Source organism: Tachyglossus aculeatus, chromosome 3, assembly GCF_015852505.1.
Source record: "Tachyglossus aculeatus isolate mTacAcu1 chromosome 3, mTacAcu1.pri, whole genome shotgun sequence".
Lineage (NCBI taxonomy): Eukaryota > Metazoa > Chordata > Mammalia > Monotremata > Tachyglossidae > Tachyglossus > Tachyglossus aculeatus.
The window spans coordinates 26,594,074-26,612,540 of record NC_052068.1 but is presented as its reverse complement, the minus strand read 5'-3'; the positions used below and the strand labels follow the sequence as shown (position 1 = coordinate 26,612,540).

At 48.8% G+C, this 18,467-nt stretch overlaps 1 protein-coding gene across 1 annotated transcript; it reads right to left on the bottom strand.

Annotated features, from left to right (window-relative positions):
- Nucleotides 1-1,881: 1,881 nt before the first annotated feature.
- Nucleotides 1,882-12,625, bottom strand: PLAU (plasminogen activator, urokinase). The gene is made up of 11 exons (XM_038744249.1): nt 12,584-12,625; nt 11,438-11,554; nt 10,970-11,000; nt 10,708-10,812; nt 9,324-9,498; nt 8,201-8,301; nt 6,154-6,337; nt 5,233-5,375; nt 4,555-4,695; nt 3,825-3,973; nt 1,882-3,227 (listed from the first exon to the last, which is right to left on the bottom strand). The coding sequence occupies exons 2-11, from the start codon at nt 11,504-11,506 to the stop codon at nt 3,030-3,032; spliced, it is 1,296 nt and encodes a 431-aa protein (XP_038600177.1). The 5' UTR covers nt 11,507-11,554; nt 12,584-12,625; the 3' UTR covers nt 1,882-3,029.
- Nucleotides 12,626-18,467: the final 5,842 nt, after the last annotated feature.

Below are 18,467 nucleotides of genomic sequence, written 5' to 3'. Positions count from 1 at the left end.
CCCCATTATAGAGCCAAAAATGGATACTGAGCACAACTACAATAACAATAGTAATAATAATAATAATAATGGCATTTGTTAAGCACTTACTATGTACCAAGCACTGTTCTAAGCACTGGGGGGATACAAGGTGATCAGCTTGTCCCCCGTGGGGCTCACAGTCTTAATCCTCATTTTATAGATGAGGTAACTGAAGCCCAGAGAAGTTAAGTGACTTGCCCAAAGTCACACAACTGACAAGTGGTGGAGCCAGAATTAGATATAAAAATTATGGTATTTGTTAAGCACTTACTATGTGCCAGGCACCGTGCTAAGGGCTGGGATGGATACAAATAAATCAGATTGGACACAGTCCCTGTCCCGCATGGGGCTCCCAGTCTTAATCCCCTTTTTAGAGATGAAGTAACTGAGGCACAGAGAAGTAAAGTGACATATCCAAGGTCACACATTAGAGAAGTCGCAAAGCCTGGATTAAAACCCAGGTCCTTCTGTCTCCCAGCTCCCAGGCCTGGGCTCTATCCACTAGACTATGCTGCTTCTCTATAACTTACCCCGGGGCCAAACTGCTCAGAGGATAACACCACCCAGGCTGGCAGCAGGTGGGCTACCCTCCTAAAGGGCCTGTGGGTCTTTCCTGGAGGGGGGTGAGGTCCTCTACAAGCAAACTAGAGGGATGCAAGATCTTCAAATCCTGGAGCTAACAGAACCAGGAACTCTGGGTCACAATCCAGCCTCCTCCCTGCCCTTACGTAGGATCTGGGCCAAATCCCAGGACCTCCTTGAGCCGTAATATCCATTAGTGATCATCCCCAAATGGGTCCCGAGCAGGTTTTTAGGGTTGTCACATGTCTTCAAGTTTTTGAACCTTCCTTCTCAGAGAAATGGGCATCTTTCAACTCACTCAGAGAACCTGATCTTCTTTCTCATTCTCTAGTTTTTTGAATAAATCAGTGGTATTTATTGAGCACTGTATTAAGCGCTCTCTCCTCTCAGGATTGCACCTGGAGAGTTTCCGGTCTCTACCAGCCTCGGCTACGGGAGGGTGAGTCAAGCAGACGCATTCCCATTCCATTCCTAGTTTGAGCAGTGGCTAGCAAGTGGAAACAAGTCAAAACTCACCTGTGCTGGGCAGCAGTGGCATGGGAGAGAGTCGAGGGCGGAGATTCAAATTTACTGCATGGAAGAAGGCAATGGTATACCACCTCCATGTTTTCACCAAGAAAACTTCGTAATAATAATAATAGTAATGGCATTTATTAAGTGCTTACTATGTGCAAAGCACTATTCTAAAAGCTGAGGAGGTTACAAGGTGATCAGGTTGTCCCAGTCTTAATCCCCATTTTACAGATGAGGTAACTGAGGCACAGAGAAGTGAAGTGACTTGCCCAAAGTCACACAGCTGACAATTGGCGGGGCTGGGATTTGAACCCATGACCCCTAACTCCAAAGCCCAGGCTCTTTCCACTGAGCCACACCGCTTCTATGGTTACACTACCAGAACAATTACAGATGGAGGTGGGCATTCTAGGAGAGATGCGCCCATAGAGTCGCCATGGGTTGGAGATGACAGCGTAAAACAAGACTAATCGCTCAAGAGAGTAGACTGTAACAGAATTTTAGCAGACGTGTTCCCTACCCATTAAGAGCTTACAGTCTAGTTTGTAGAAGGCACTTAAAGAGAGCGGAGTGACCAAAGGTTAAGCCACCACAGTAAGAGCCCTGCCAAGGATCCCAGAACCCTGATATTCAGAACCTTGCCCAGAGAATAACATTTTGGGAGAAGCCTGGTTAAGACTACCTCAGGAGGGTGCTGACACTGCTGCTCTTACTTTCAGCCTTGAATAGAGAGAGCCAGAGTCTTTGAAAAATAAGGGTTTTTTTTATTGAGATGTCATAAAAAAATAAATTAAATACAGCAGAAAAATAATTATTAAATATTAAATGCTAAAGGACTAGTCCTCCCACCACATAGAGTGCAGGTCCTTTAAACAAAAAAGCTGGTGAGACAGAGAAATGTAACTGGCCACTGTGAGTCTTAGGAAATGAGGTCCTTTCACAGAAAAGAGGAATCAGTCTAAATCGTTAATCCATATTCACAATGTGATGATCACAGTCAAGGGTCTCCATTTGTCCCTGTTCCACAGGGAAGAGTGAAACTCCCCCGCCCCCCACCACACCCCAGCAAGGGTTACAGTTGGAGTGTCCTTACAGGGACAAGACTAGGCCCTCAGGAGGAGAGGAAACAGACAGCTCTGAGAAGAAGTCAAACTGTGGGGCTGGAAACTCTCAATACACATATCTGTACCACTCAATAGTCTGGCCAACTCTCTGACTACAACCAAACCCTCATAAGCAAGCCGGTCTCCTTGCCCCAGGCTCCTAATAGCCATCTCTGCCTGGTCTGGCTTGTACTTTGCAGTACAGTGGCATATTAAATTCCACTTGGAGGGGTTGAGGGTTTTGCTACACTTCCCGATTGAGTTTTCCCATTGCCCTTGGCTACAGATTAAATGTTCATCTGCCACCAGAGAAATGGTTCAGAGCTATCTCTTCTTCAGATGTGCTATAGAATTCAAGGTTAAAAAGTTATCAGCGGGTGGTACTTCATTTAAAAAATATATATATTAATGAAAGTCTCTGAAATGTAGTGACCTTCAAAGCCCAGCTACGTAGCAGGGAGCTACCCAGTTTGGAGTGCGGGAAAACCAATTCTCCTTCTTAATTTAAATCCTGAATTTAATCTCCCTGGAGTCCTTGTGGAGAAACCACTGGCAGAGGTAGAAGAACATGTATCTATCTATCTATATATATAGATAGATACATGCATATATATAATATATATTATATACATGCACATGTACACACATGTACGTGTACTATATCCATGGGAAAATATTTCTTCAGGAAATATGTTTCCATTCAGCAAAGCTGAAGGTGAAAGAGCAGATGTAAGGCAGCAGAACTTCATTCCCCCTTCAGACCAACACCTCCAGGCCACCAAGAATGTTTCTTCACATACAAAGGTTTCTTCACAGGAACCCATAGCCCCTTCTGGAGTAGAGTGAGGTGTTGATGCCAGTATGGTTTCTGATCCAAAGCAGGTATTGGGAAACCCGAGTATATACTCCTGGCTTGTTCTCTGCAGCACAGTCTTCTCCCCAGCTGACGATGCCATACAGTACCATGCGGTCTTGATCCTGGCAGATCAAGGGGCCCCCAGAGTCTCCCTGAAAAGTTAAACACATCCACAGGCACATTAGTCAAGTTCTTTTTTTTTTTCCTTGTTCTCCGGGAAAAGACTTCTTCTGCAGGACAGCTGACCCTAGGACTTCTGAAAAAGGGCAGCATCAGCTGCTCGCACATGACGCTGAAAGATTCTGCCTGAGAACAAGGCATCTGCTCTTCTCAAGCCAAGGACTGCACTGACTCTCCCCAGATTTCATGAGGGAAAGAGGAACAGAATGCCTTCCACAGAAGACAGCTAAGCACTTCAGGAGAGAAGTGGAACCGGGAACTGGGGGAACCAGTCACCACTTTTTTCTTGCCTGGTTTTTCTAGCTCTGGAGTGGAACCATAATCTGTCATGCTCTTGCAGGACAGAAGGAAAAATAGTGAAGTCTTTCCCTGTCAGTGTGGGTTCCCTGGGTCTGTCTTTTGGAAATTTGGGCTAGGGGAGCCCCTGGATTTGGGCTGTTTGGAACTGTTCTCTGTGACATGTTCTAAAGGTAACCTAAGTCCCTGCTCCCCAGTAACTGGTCCTGGGGAAAATCCTGCCAGCTGCCCCTCATACTTAAAGGAGCACAGGGGACCAGGACAGTGCTTACCTGGCAAGCATCAGTTTCCCACTTGGGATCTCCTGCACACAGCATATTTTTGGTCACTTCAGAGCCATAGTAGGAGGGCTGCTGGCACACATGTCGGGGAATTAAACTCACCATCCCCGTTTTCAGGTCATTCGAGTACATGTAATTACCTACCAAAGATGAAAGGGAGTAGTTGAGCGTCTGCACACCAAAGAGTTTAGTGCCTGGGGTCATGAAATCTGCTCCACTTCTCTGGGAATCTCAAGTTTTATCTTCCAGAAAGGCCCCACGCAGGCCAGAGTTGTCCCAAACGGCCTGATGTCCAACGCCTAATGCCCCCTCAACCCTAATGCAGACCGAACCCCTACTCGCTCCATGATTGTGACCCTTAGAAAGTCACCATCCACCCTCTAACCTCTAAAGCTGTGACCCACCCACCCACCTCCAAGGCCTTGACTTGCCCGGCATCCCTGCCTCATCTCCATGAGCTGGCTCAGAGATGCTTCTGGCTGAGCTCTACATCTTGGTTCTTATTTAGCACCTGATTTTTTTAAGAATCAATCAATGGCATTTATTGAGCGCTTACAGTAAGCAGAGCACTGCACTAAGAGCTTGGAAGAGAACAATAGAACAGAGTTGACAGACACATTCCCTGCCCACGACAAGTTTACAGTCTAGAGGGAGGGTACATGGCTTTGGCCACCTCAGACCCCAAATGGTCCCCGATCTCATCGCGTAAAATATCACTTACGAGAATCTTCATTCCCGTAGCCTGACACTTCACAGACTGTGCCTGGGGTGGGTTCCCTATTACTAGATGGCAGACAGATAGTCTGGATGTTGTCAGAGGGCTCGGCACAATCCCCAGAATCAGAGAGCAGTTTCAGCAGGGCTGCAAGAAAACAGGAGGAGGTTAGAACAAGGGAATTGCCTGACCCAGAGGCATCCTGAGGAAGAGATTTAAATGTGCTGTTTTGTCAGACTATTAGAGGTGGAGATTGCATTAAATCAAATAAATAAATAATAAATTACAGATATAGGCCTTTTCTAGTGGAGTAGCAGGTCAATTAAGGATCAGGGTAAAGGGGAGGCTCTTGGAGTGAGAATACAAATGCATTTTATTCCTCCTTGAGTGTGCTATGAACAGAATGACAGCAAAAGCTGGCTCTTGTCTGAACGCCCCAAGCAAGGAGCACCCCACCCAATCCTAGCCAGAGGTTGGGAGTCCAGGAAAGACACTTGCAATGACTTACTATGATAATCCTTGTGTCCATCAGGGAAATCCAATCACAAGCCAACATCCTCTTTGCCAAATAGGAGGAAGAGGGGGTAGGGGGGAGTCTCTCTTTTGTGTCCCATTCCCTCCTCAAGGGGACCCTCACTGCCCCCACCCCCCCACCCTGCCCCTTGGGTCCTGGGAAACCCTCACCAATGTCATTGTGGTGGGAAAGGGTCTCTGAGTAGTACTCCTTGTGCAGGATCACCTGGGTAACCTTAAACCTGTGTCTCCCATTCTTGCTCTTCGTATTGCTGCTCCCCAGATACACAGAGTAGCGGTTGTTTTTGATTTCCCTGTCAGAAGAAGAAGGGAGAGTGGAGGGAAGATCCCAAATTCTCCAATAATCCCAGCCCACCCTGCAGAAGCATGTACTCCCATCTAACAGAGTGTGAGTATTGCTTTTCACCCCAGCGCCGAAGGAGAGGCCTGAAGCATCTGAGAGGCAGAGTGGGCAAAGAGCCCAAGCAAGACAAGCTCCCACTGGCCTTGGAGTGCTTCGATTTGCTAAACCTTCCCCTCCACCCACCAACATTTTGACCAGGAGCCTCTTTCAACCAGACACAGGACAGGGGGTAAAGGAGGTGGAGGAAGAAGGGACAGAGATGATGACAGAACAGGAGAAAAGGGTTCTCAAAAAACATTCCCAGTTTTCAAGCAAGAGATCCTGTCAGAGATGATTGCGGCTGCTGGAGAGGCCAGAGAGAAAGCCGCTAAGGCCGATTCCAGGGGAAGGGCTCTTGGTCCCAGGAAAGCAGCCTTTGCCAAGGGGATACTTTGAGATGGGGGAGTATTCATCAGCCCCCTCTCCTGAACTGTCAGTACCCCAGAAGCCAAGCATCTGAGGGCTGGCAGAGGCTGAAGCCTGAAATTAGGCAAGGCCAGTGGTGAAAGAGGAGGAAAGGATAGGTGGAATTTCCACTCGTACTCATTATTTTTTTCTGGTTTATAACCTGTTTTTTTTTTAAGATCTTGTTAGTTTCTTTCAGGTCCTGCCATAGGACCTTATCCTTATTTTTCTGATGGCACTAGAGTCAGAGGAAATTAGTCGTGGAATTAGGAGAGAGGGCTTACCTGAAGCAGTGAGCAGCACTAAGGACCCAGCAGGCACTGATGAGGCTGCCCCCGCAAAAGAACTCTTCCATCCCTTTGGTCTCGCGATAGATGGCAGCAATCCAGGGCTGGGAATCGATGGACATCCTTTCCCCACCAACAATCTTGAAGTATTGATTGCTTCTCCTCTGGCCACACTTGAATTCTGCAAAGAGAACCACTGCTGTTACAGGCAGCTCTGCACCCCGTAGTATTTGAAAGCAAGGAAAGAAGAGAGAGAAGGAGAGTGGGAAACGGGGAGAGAGGCAAAATGAGGGAGAGAGAAAATCAAGGGAGGGAACAAATATATGTTGGGTATTTTCCCTCTCCCAGATAATCCAACCAAGAACTGCTACCCTGCCAGTCTCCTGTCTCAGTGGTCAGCATGGCTTAGTGAAAAAAGCACAGGTCTGGGAATCCGAGGACCTGAGTTTTAATTCCATCCCTGCCAGTTGCCTGGTGTGTGCCTTTGGGCAAGACCCTTTTTTTAAATAACATGAGAAGCAGCGTGTCTCAGTGGAAAGAGCACGGGCTTTGGAGTCAGAGGTCATGGGTTCAAATTCCGGCTCCGCCACTTGTCAGCTGTGTGACTTTGGGCAAGTCACTTAACTTCTCTGTGCCTCAGTTACTTCATCTGTAAAATGGGGATTAAGACTGTGAGCCCCACAAGGGACAACCTGATCACTTTGTAACCTCCCCAGTGCTTAGAACAGTGCTCTGCACATAGTAAGCACTTAATAAATGCCATCATTATTATCATTATTAATAACAATAACTTAACAATATTTGTTAAGTACTTACTATGTGCCAAGCACTGTTCTAAGTGCTGGGGTAGATACAAGGTAATCAGGTTGGACACAGTCCCTGTCCCATAAATCACAGTCTCAATCCCCATTTTACAGAAGATGTAATTGAGGCACAGAGAAGTGAAGTGAGATACCCAAGGTCACACAGCAGACAAAGGGCAGAGATGGGATTAAAATCCACGACCCCTGACTCCCAAGACCATGCCACTAGGGCCTCAGTTTCCTCATCTCTAAAACTGGGATTCAATACTTGTTCTCCCTCCTGCTTAGACTGTGAGCCCCATGTGGGATGGAGACTGTGTCTGACCGGATTATCTTGTAATAATAATAATAATAATAATGGCATTTATTAAGCGCTTACTATGTGCAAAGCACTGTTCTAAGCACTGTGGAGGTTACAAGGTGATCAAGTTGTCCCACGGGGGGCTCACAGTCTTAATCCCCTTTTTACAGATGAGGTAACTGAGGCCCAGAGAAGTTAAGTGACTTGCCCGAAGTCACACAGCTGACACGTGGCGGAGCCGGGATTTGAACCCATGACCTCCGACTCCAAAGCCCGGGCTCTTTCCACTGAGCCACGCTGCTTCTCTTGTACCTACCACAGCGCTTGGCACATAGTAAGCACTTAACAAATACCACAGTTTTTTATACCTGGGAGTCACCAAGCCAGGCAGGAACACCTTTCTATCCCAGATGAAGCCTGGTTCTTGCCAGGAGCTCGAGGACAGTGTAGCGGTTAAGCAACAAATGGGCAGTAGAAGAGGGATGATAGAAGAGAAAGGAATAGGGGTCACCCTCCTTTAATTCATTCATTCAATCGTATTTATTGAGCACTTACTGTGTGCAGAGCACTGTACTAAGCGCTTGGGAAGTACAAGTTGGCAACATATAGAGATGGTCCCTACCCAACAGTGGGCTCACAGTCTAGAAGGGGGGGACAGACAACAAAACAAAACATATTAACAAAATAAAATGAATAGAATAAACATGTACAAATAAAATAAATAAATAAATAAATAGAGTAATAAATACGTACAAATATATATACAGGTGCTTTGGGGATGGGAAGGAGGTAAGGCAGGGGGGATGGGGAGGGGAAGGAGGGGGAGAGGAAGGAGGGGGCTCAATCTGGGAAGGCCTTCTTCTGAGCACTCCCTTTCCCAAGCAGTCTCTGTGCAGAAGTCAAGGGCCAGCCCCTAGTCCTTGGGTCACGGGTCACTCACCTTGTTTCTTTTTGGAGCAGGAGGGCACATCGCAATCTCGGACAAACTGCCTTAGACCAATCTGCACATAGCACCAAGGCTTCTCCTTCCGGTTAGGATTCCTGAAAAACAAAGCAACATGGTTTAGTGGAAAGGGGACTGAGCCCCCTTTTCCCTCTCCTCCTCCCCATCCCCCCCCACCCTACCTCCTTCCCCTCCACACAGCACCTGTATATATGTTTGTACAGATTTATTACTCTATTTATTTTACTTGTTCATATTTACTATTCTATTTATTTTGTTAATTGATGTGCATTTAGCTTTAATTCTATTTGTTCTGACGACTTGACACCTGTCCACATGCTTTGTTTTGTTGTCTGTCTCCCCGTCCTAGACTGTGAGCCTGTTGTTGGGTAGGGACCATCTCTATATGTTGCCAACTTGTACTTCCCAAGCGCTTGGTACAGTGCTCTGCACACAGTAAGCACTCAACAAATATGACTGAATGAAAGAATGAATGGAAAGGTCTTGGGGCTGAGAGTCAAAGGACCTGGGTTTCTAATCCTGGCTCTGCCAATTGTTTGCTGCATGACTTTGGCCAAATCACTTTACTTCTCTGGGCCTCAGTTTCCTCAACTGTTCTCCCCCCTACGTAGACTGGGAGGCCCCTATGGAACAAGGGATTACGGCCTATTTGACTTGATTCTAGCGCTTAGTACAGTGCTCTGCACACAGTAAGTGCTCAATAAATACGACTGAATGACTGACTGAATGAATGAATTCTACCCCAGCACTTAGAGCAGTGCTTGACACATAGTAAGCGCTTAACACACACCATAATTATTATTAATTATTATCCCAGAACATCCCCTAATCTGGAGCCTGATTCCCTGTCCCTGGTGAACCCCTCCTTCAGGTCCATTTCAAAGAGTTAAGCTAGTAAGGGCCTGGTCTTGATGTGGGAGATTACTACTGCAGGGATAGAGACCAGAGAGGGTGACTTGAATTAGCAATGGGCTACTATCTATCACCTTTGGGCTACTCCCACTTAATGAGCATCCCAGACATGACACCAGGCCTGGCTGCTGTCAAAGAGCCAAGGGGAATGCCCAGGGGTTGTATGCTCTTGCCCCACCTTCCTCACCTGCAATAGTTGTGTTTGCCCAGCCCAAGCTGCAGGGCATCTTTCCTGCTGGCATTGAACGGCATTTTAAGCACGTTAACTGAGTCCCAGGGCAGACACTGCCGACCAAATTCACCCCGATGTGCTGTCCCACGATAGGACTCTCCATTGCCGTTGTAGCATTGTTCCCGAGAATCTGTTGGAAGAGGGGAACTGTTAGAGATGCTGCAAAATTCTAGCTCAGGAAGGTACAAGGAAGCCCTACCTTCACTCAGAGCTTGCTAAACTGCCTTCTCCTAGGATTTCTTATCATATGCACACTAATGGCAGATGTTGGTTTTACCTGGTTCACTCCCTCAACTTCCTCACCAGCCCCAGGGACAGAGATGGTGACTGTGCTTCTCCTGCCCCATATGGGATAGGGAGAGTGTCTGATCTGCTTATTCTTGTATCTACCCTAGCATTTAATACAGTTCTTGGCACATAGTGAGTGCTCAACAATTACTATTATTATTACTGTTATTGTTATTCATTGGCAGTCCCTCAAAACAAGCCAAAACTGGACAGGTCATTAAGGCCCATAAAAACATTTCAATGTCCATAAATCCAGGTAAGCACCCCATCGAGGTAGCGGCAGAAGGAATCTCAGAGCATCATCCTGTTGCCACCACTTTAGCTGCTTAGCTGCCGGCTACTCATTCAGAGTGGAGGAACCTGGAGGTGGAGTTTGTCATGAGGCCGGCATACTGCTCTCCCACCACATCTCCCTGGGGAACATCTACTCTCTCCACTTTTGATCCGCTAGTAAAAAAGTTTGAAAGTCAGTAACTGATTCATTTTGTTTGTAAAAATCAGGCCCTGCCACTGGCAACCCCACTCCCCTTACAAAGGGGAGACTAAGAACATGGTCCAGGAGCCATTCAGGGCAGCCTAACTGTGTTCTGGTCACACATTGGCCAGTGAGCCAGATCTGCCTGAAGCTTGCTTTGGACATCATTAATAATAATAATAATAATAATAATAATAATAATAATAATGGCATTTATTAAGCGCTAACTATGTGCAAAGCACTGTTCTAAGTGCTGGGGAGGTTACAAGGTGATCAGCTTGTCCCACGGTGGGCTCACAGTCTTCATCCCCATTTTACAGATGAGGGAACTGAGGCCCAGAGAAGTTAAGTGACTTGCCCAAAGTCACACAGCTGACAATTGGCGGATTTGAACCCATGACCTCTGACTCCAAAGCCCGTGCTCTTTCCACTGAGCCACGCTGCTTCTCTAAGGCAGGAAGCACAGTGGCTTTTGTTTTACCTTAATGGTATTTGTTAAGTGCCTCACTCTCTCTCATTCTCAAACAACCCAGTCCTTGGGCAGATGGGCAGGTCGTCCGTGAACAGATATGGTACCTATTTCACAGTGCTCTCCCTCGAATCCTTTGGGACAGTTACAGCGGTGAATCTTGGAGAACAGCTTGTAGCTCACACACTCGCCTCCGTTCTGGCATTGGCAAGCTAAGGAGAAGGGAGAAAAAGCCAGGGTTACTGCTTTGGAGTGGAGGCAGCAGTGCTGCAGACAGGAGAAGATTTGCTCATCGTGGCCCATCCCAGGGTGGGAGTGTCTTAATGCCCGAATGCTGTGCCAGGAGTGGAGGGAGGTGGGGACGCTCACCTTTCTTGGGCAGATTTGTTTTGTGATTGGCCTGGAACAGAAAGGAATAGAAAAGATAATGAGAAGCGAAGTAAACTGAGGAGGTGGAGTCTGGGTGTCCCAACCACTCTGGGGTTCTAGAGTGTCTTCGCCCTGGTTTTTCCCAGTGCACCCTGAGACTGATCTTCCACCAGGAACAATACAAAGCCCTTCCCTTCCCTTCCCTCCACCCATTTCTGGCTTTTTAAATTTTGGTTGGAATGCCAGGGCCTCAATAATTCATTCATTCATTCAATCGTATTTATTGTGCACTTACTGTGTGCAGAGCACTGTGCTAGCGCTTGGGAAGTACAAGTTGGCAACGTATGGAGCCGGTCCCTACCAAACAATGGGCTCACAGTCTAGAAGGGCGAGACAGACAACAAAACAAAGTGCCCTAGCGGGCTTGGCATGGAGCAATGGGTGGTTCGGCTCATGGGGAACACTCACTTGACTGCCGATGACCACGGCACACAGCAGCAGGGGCAGTGCCAGCTGGCAGCTGACCAGGAGCCTCATGGCGAGATTGGGGTGCAGGTCCCTCTGTGCCAGGTGGGTGGGCGGGCTCTGAGAGGGAAGGAGTCATCGGGGGATTCACTCATTCATTCAATTCATTCAATCGTATTTATTGAGCACTTTCTGTGGGCAGAGCACTGAACTAGGTGCTTGGAAAGTACAATTCAGCAATAAAGAGAGACCATCCCTGCCCACACAGGGCTTACAGTCTAGAATTGGGGAGACAGGCATCAAAACAAGTAAACAGGCATCAATATAAATAAATAGAATTATAGGTCTCTACACACCAAAACAAGTGAACAGGGATTGGGGCTGGGGGAGTCTGCTCTCAAGGTGGGAGGATCGGGGCCGGGAGTCTTTGTTGGGGGGCAAGGGAGGGGTCTGGGCCTGGAAAAGAGAAGGGGAGGGGGCCTGCCCGCCGGTGGAGCGCTCGGCCTGCTCCAGGTTTGGGGGTGGGGGGTGGGAAGGGGTCCGGAGAGCTCGGGGTGCGGGTCCGGCCGGGAGCTGGACCTCGAAACGCCCTGGGCCCACTAGCCACCGGGCCCAGTCCGGGGGGCGGCCCGAGAAGGGGGAAGAGGGGGACACTGTAGGAGTTCAATAAACGCTAGTGGTTGAGGGATGGCGGAACAGGGAAGGAGGAGCAGGTGGAGATGGAGGACAAGGAGGACGAGGACGAGAGGGAGGACAAGGAGGAGAGGGAGGAGAAGAAGGAGGAGGAGGAGGACAAGAAGGAGAAGGACAAGGAGGAGGGGAAGGAGGAGGAGGAGAGTTTAGGCAAGAAGAAGGACGACAAGAAGAAGGAGGAGGAGGAGGGGAAGAGGAGAAGGAGGACAAGAAGAAGGAGGAGGAGGAGGGGAAGAGGAGGACAAAGAGGACAAGGAGAAGGAGGAGGAGGGGAAGAGGAGGAGAAGGAGGATAAGAAGGAGGAGGACAAGAAGAAGGAGGAGAAGGAGGACAAGAAGGAGAAGGAGGAAGAGGAGATGGAGGACAAGAAGAAGAAGGAGAAGAAGGACAAGAAGAAGGAGGAGGAGGAGGAGGGTGTGGAATGCTGGGGGGAGGACGAGCTGCGGATTCACTCACCGGTTGAGGGGGGGGCCCGTGTGGCCGAGCGGAAGGTCTGGTCGGGTCTGGTGGGAGATGGCCGGGGGCCGGGGGGCCTGGGGGCCGGGGGGCCGGGGGGCCTGGGGGCTGGGGCCGGCTCGGGGGCCGGAGCTGGGGGGTGTGGGCGCTGGGATGCCGGGGCTGTTGAGCGGCTGTGGGCTCCGCAGCGCCGCCGACAGCTCCCTATATGGGCTCCAGCGGGCCGGACCCGCCCCCAGGACCCCGGGACCCGCCCCCCGGGCCCCGGGCCCCGCCCCCAGGACCCCGCCCCTGCCCCTGCCCCTGCCGGGGGGCTGGACGCCCACCTCCCTCCGCCCCGGGGCTTCCCCCACCTCCCTCCAGGCCCGAGCGCCCGCCTCCCCCCCGGGCCGGGGTGCCTGCCTCCTCCCCGGGCCGGGGTGCCCGCCTCCACCTCCCCCCGGGCCGGGGTGCCCATCTCCCCCCGGGCCGGGGTGCCCACCTCCACCTCCCCCCGGGCCGGGGTGCCCATCTCCCCCCGGGCCGGGGTGCCCACCTGCCCCCGGTCCTGGGTGCCCACCTCCCTCCCGGGCCTGGGTGCCCACCTCCCTCTGAGCAGGGGTGCCTATCTCCAGCCGGGCCTGGGTGCCCACCTCCCTCTGGGCCGGGGTGCCCACATCCCTCTGGGCCGGGGTGTCCCCCCCCCCCCCCCCCCCCCCCCCGGGCCTAGGTGCCCACCTCCCCCCGGGCCTGGGTGCCCATCGCCCCCCGGGCCTGGGTGCCCACCTCCCCCCGGTCCTGGGTGCCCATCTCCCCCCGGGCCTGGGTGCCCACCTCCCCCCGGTCCTGGGTGCCCATCTCCCCCCGGGCCGGGGTGCCCACCTCCCCCCGGGCCTGGGTGCCCACCACCCCCCGACCCCGGAGCCCTGACTCTGGCTCTGGCTTTGGGAAGAGCCACTCTGCCCACTAGGATGTGCCCTGGGGGCGGCGGGGCCTGAGCCTGGAGAAGACCCCAAGACCCTAACCACCAGCACTGTTCAGTGCCCAGATGGGGACCCTCAGCCTGAAGGCACAGCTGCTGCTGCTGCTGCTGGGCTAGGTTGGTCTGGGTGCCAACGGGCAACGCGCACTGGAGAATTGTGCATTGGAGAATCAAGGGATTTATCCAAATCACTGAAATAAAAGATCTGCTGTCCAAACATTTTTTTCCCCAGTTTGTCTCTGGACAACTGACCTGATCGTAGCAAGGCGGTGGAAGGGCACCTGGGGCTAACAGCCTGAAATCCCTCTGTGCAGATGTCGACCCGTTGCACATGGACAGATGGACAGTTCTCATGTCCCTCAATCTTTTTCAGGAACGGAGCCTGAAACTCTTCATCACAGCCCTTGTCTTTTATGTTGTTTTTATATTTTTATTGTTTCAACTTTCCTTAGGTGCCCATCACCAACCTCCAGCCGCCCACACTCCCACTTTATTCTTAGATCGTCAGCAGCCCCCAGGGTCCAGGGAAAGTGTCATCTAATTCTCAGCGTTATATATTTTTTCTGGTGCTTAGTACAGTGCTTTGCACCCAATATGTGTTCAATAAATTTGATATTTAATACTACTACTATTCATTCATTCAATTGTATTTATGGAGCACTTTCTGTATGTGGAGCACTGTACTGCTTGGGAGAGTAAAATATAATAATAAACGGACACATTCCCTGCTCCCAACATGCTTACTACTGCAATTTCTACTTCTGCTGCATTGTTGGGTAGGGACCGTCTCTATATGTTGCCGACTTGCACTTCCCAAGCACTTAGTACAGTGATCTGCACACAGTAAGCGCTCAATAAATACGATTGAATGAATGAATGAATGCTGCTATCACCATTACTAGTACTACTACTATCAATACTATTACTGCTACTGAAAAAAGTTGCTTAAACATAGCATAAAAGGAAAGTTACCAGGTTGCTGTGGAAGAGCCCTGTGAGGGACAGGTATTATGTCTGATCTGATTATCTGCATTTACCCCAGTGCTTAGCACAGTACTTTGGCACATAAAACATGCTTAATAAACAGGATAATTAAAGTAATTATATTTAAAGTGAGGGATTATTTGACACTCAGACATTCATTCATTCATTCAATTGTATTTATTGAGCACTTACTGTGTGCAGAGCACTGTACTAAGTGCTTGGGAAGTACACGTCGGCAACATCTAGAGACAGTCCCTACCCAACAATGGGCTCACAGTCTAGAAGGGGGAAACAGACAACAAAACAAAACATGGAGACAGGTGTCAAAACCGTCAGAATAAATAGAATTATAGCTATGGACATGGACTAGATTTGGAATTTAGACCTTGGTCTCTGACATAGATATCAACTTTGCAGGGTGTAGGTAGGGAGAGGTAGTATCTATTGTATTGTATTGTATTGTGTTGAGTTGTATTGTAGTGTAGTGTAGTGTAGTGTATTCTTCCAAGCACTTGGTACATATGCTCCCGACATCCAGTGCTCAATAAATACTGATTGATTGATTGATTGATTGATTGATTGTCCTCATGCACAGAACCATGTCTTACTTTTATGGATGCTCCCAAGCACCTAGTACAATGGTTTGCACACAATAAAGAGCTCAATAGACATTAATAATAATGGGTTCGGGCCTGCTTGTGTTTATAATTAAAAAGATTTTCTCTAGGAAGCACTTATTGTAGGCTAAATGCTGGAATAGATATAAATGCAATCAGACTGGACAAAGTGTCTTTCCCACATGGTACTTCTAATCATAGAAGTAGGGAGAGCAGGTATCTTATCTGAATTTTACCAATGAGGAAACAGAGGCACAGAGAAGTTAAATGGCTTTTCTGAGATCCCAGGGCAGGCCAGAGGCAGAACTGGGATTAGAAGCCAGGTCTTCTGACTCAACCTGCATTCTCTTTCCTCTAGGCCATGTCTTTTCCCATGAAGTACTCTTTTACTGAGCTGTCTGATCCAAAGTGACGGAGCTTGTTCTGTGGTTCCTCACTTATGTACAATTAGGCCCTTCATCTCTTGCAGCAAATCTCTGGATTGTACCAAATTATGACAACAGAGACCCTTGGATTGTATTACCAATAAGCACATATAAACCTGATCATTCATTCATTCATTCAATCGTATTTATTGAGCACTTACTGTGTGCAGAGCACTGTACTAAGCACTTGGGAAGTACAAGTTGGCAACATATAACAACATATCACAATGTAAACAGACATGGCATCACACTCCGAAACTACAGAGCCAATACTTAATTTTCAGGAAATTCCCCGTGGCACAGAGAAACTGAAAACACGGCATGATTCATGAGGAGCCCTGTGTGTAGCTCTCATGACTCTGGATTACTCTCCCTCTAGCTGTCATACTAATCGAAGAGAGAAGTGATGAACTCATTTCCTTCCAGAAACAGTTCAATTCCTTGGATTTCTCCTTCTGTTTCCTCCTAGCCTCCTTTGTGTTTCAGTTTTTGAGGAATGGCTGCAGGGTTGGGTGCAGAATTTATCAGACCCAGTGTCTTTCAGGGCTCTTCAAAAGGCCAAAACGTAGTGGTAATAATAATAATAATAATAATAATGGCATTTATTAAGCTCTTACTATGTGCAAAGCACTGTTCTAAGCACTGGGGAGGTTACAAGGTGATCAGGTTGTCCCATGGAGGGCTCACAGTCTTAATCCCCATTTTACAGATGAGGTAACTGAGGCCCAGAGAAGTTAAGTGACTTGCCCAAAGTCACACAGCTGACAGTTGGCAGAGCTGGGATTTGAACTCACGACCTCTGACTCCAAAGCCCGTGCTCTTTCCAGAGAGCCACGCTGCTTCCCCTGGTCAATGAGAAATTATGAGAAATTGAGAAATGAGAAATATGGTCAATGAGAAATTACTAGTAATTATTATTACTAGTAATAGTAATAATAAGAATTAAAATAATAATTATGGTATTTGTTGAGCACTTACTGCGTGTCAAGCACCGTTCTAATCACTAGGGTAGGAACAAGTTAATCCACAATCTTAATCCCCATTTTCCAGATGAGGTAATTGAGGCCTAGAGAGGTTAAGTGACTTGCCCAAGGTCACACACATTTGGTGGAGTCTGGATTAGAACCTAGGTCTTTCTGACTCCCAGCCCCGTGCTTTATCCACTAAGCCATCCTGCTTCTTGTATTTCTGTTTAGTAATAATAATAATAATAGCATTTGTTAAGCACTTACTATGCGCCAAGCACTGTTCTAAGCACTGGGGAGGTTACAAGGTGATCAGGTTGTCCCACGGGGGGCTCACAGTCTTAACCCCCATTTTACAGATGAGGTAACTGAGGCACAGAGAAGTCAAGTGACTTGCCCAAAGTCACACAGCTGTTTGGTGGCAGAACTGGGATTAGAACCCACGACCCCTGACTTCCAAGCCCGTGCTCTTTCCACTGAGCCACGCTAGTAGTAACGGTATTTACTGATCTGTAAAATGGGGATTCAATATCTGTTCTCCTGCTTATTCAGTCAGTGCGCTCCAGGTTGGACAGGGACTCTGTCTGGCCCAATTACCTTGTACCTACCCTAGTGCTTAGAACACTGTTTGACCCATAAGTAAGTGCTTAATAATGATAATAATAATGATAATAATAATGATGGCATTTGTTAAGCGCTTACTGTTCTAAGCGCTGGGATAAATGCCCTAATTATTATTACTGAGTGAAACGCACTGTACTAGGCACATGGAAAGGACACAGAGGTGCAATCAATCTACCAATCAATCAGTGGTATTTATTCAGCACCTACTGTGTGCAGAGCACTGTGCTAAGAGCTTGGGAGAGTACCGAAAAGTAGAGTTGGAAGATGTGATCCCCGCCCATAAGGAGCTTCCCCTGCCCACACTTAGACTTTACAGTCTAACAGGGGAATGGAAGATTGAATACTCTCCCTGAAGCTTCTGTTGCCCTTCTCCCCAAAGGAAGACTAGTATGGTCAATGAGAAAATCCTGCCAGTGCTGTACAAGAAACCATCTGGTATTGGCTCAGTAATCACGGGTGATGGAGAGTTCAGGGATCACTGTTTGGCCCAAGTAGGAGGAAGGGAGTGGCCTACTCTTTCTTGTATCATCTTGCCCCTGACTCAATCAATCAATCAATCAATCAATCAATCAATTGTATTTATTGAGCGCTTACTGTGTGCAGAGCACTGTACTAAGCACTTGGGAAGTACAAGTTGGCAACATATAGAGACAGTCCCTACCCAACAGTGGGCTCGCAGTCTAGAAGGGGGAGACGGAGAACAAAACCAAACATCCAAACTGCTACCCTGCTACCCTGCTCATTCAAGCTCTCATCCTATCCCGTCTGGACTACTGCACTAGCCTTCTCTCTGATCTCCCATCCTCGTGTCTCTCTCCACTTCAATCCATACTTCATGCTGCTGCCCGGATTATCTTTGTCCAGAAACGCTCTGGACATATTACTCCCCTCCTCAAAAACCTCCAATGGCTACCGATCAATCTGCGCATCAAGCAGAAACTCCTCACCCTGGGCTTCAAGGCTCTCCATCACCTCGCCCCCTCCTACCTCACCTCCCTTCTCTCCTTCTACTGCCCAGCCCGCACCCTCCGCTCCTCCACCACTAATCTCCTCACTGTACCTCGCTCTCGCCTGTCCCGCCATCGACCCCCGGCCCACGTCATTCCCCGGGCCTGGAATGCCCTCCCTCTGCCCATCCGCCAAGCTAGCTCTCTTCCTCCCTTCAAGGCCCTGCTGAGAGCTCACCTCCTCCAGGAGGCCTTCCCAGACTGAGCCCCTTCTTTCCTCTCCCCTCGTCCCCCTCTCCATCCCCCCGTCTTACCTCCTTCCCTTCCCCACAGCACCTGTATATATGTATATATGGTTGTA

Excerpts from the sequence above, each read along its gene's own strand:
- PLAU (XM_038744249.1), bottom strand. The coding sequence starts at position 11,506 with ATGAGGCTCCTGGTCAGCTGCCAGCTGGCACTGCCCCTGCTGCTGTGT. Across the intron at positions 6,338-8,200 it reads CTGCTCCAAAAAGAAACAAG|AATTCAAGTGTGGCCAGAGG; the intron begins GTGAGTGACCCG and ends TTCTCTTTGCAG. Across the intron at positions 4,696-5,232 it reads TTCCCACCACAATGACATTG|CCCTGCTGAAACTGCTCTCT; the intron begins GTGAGGGTTTCC and ends GTTTTCTTGCAG.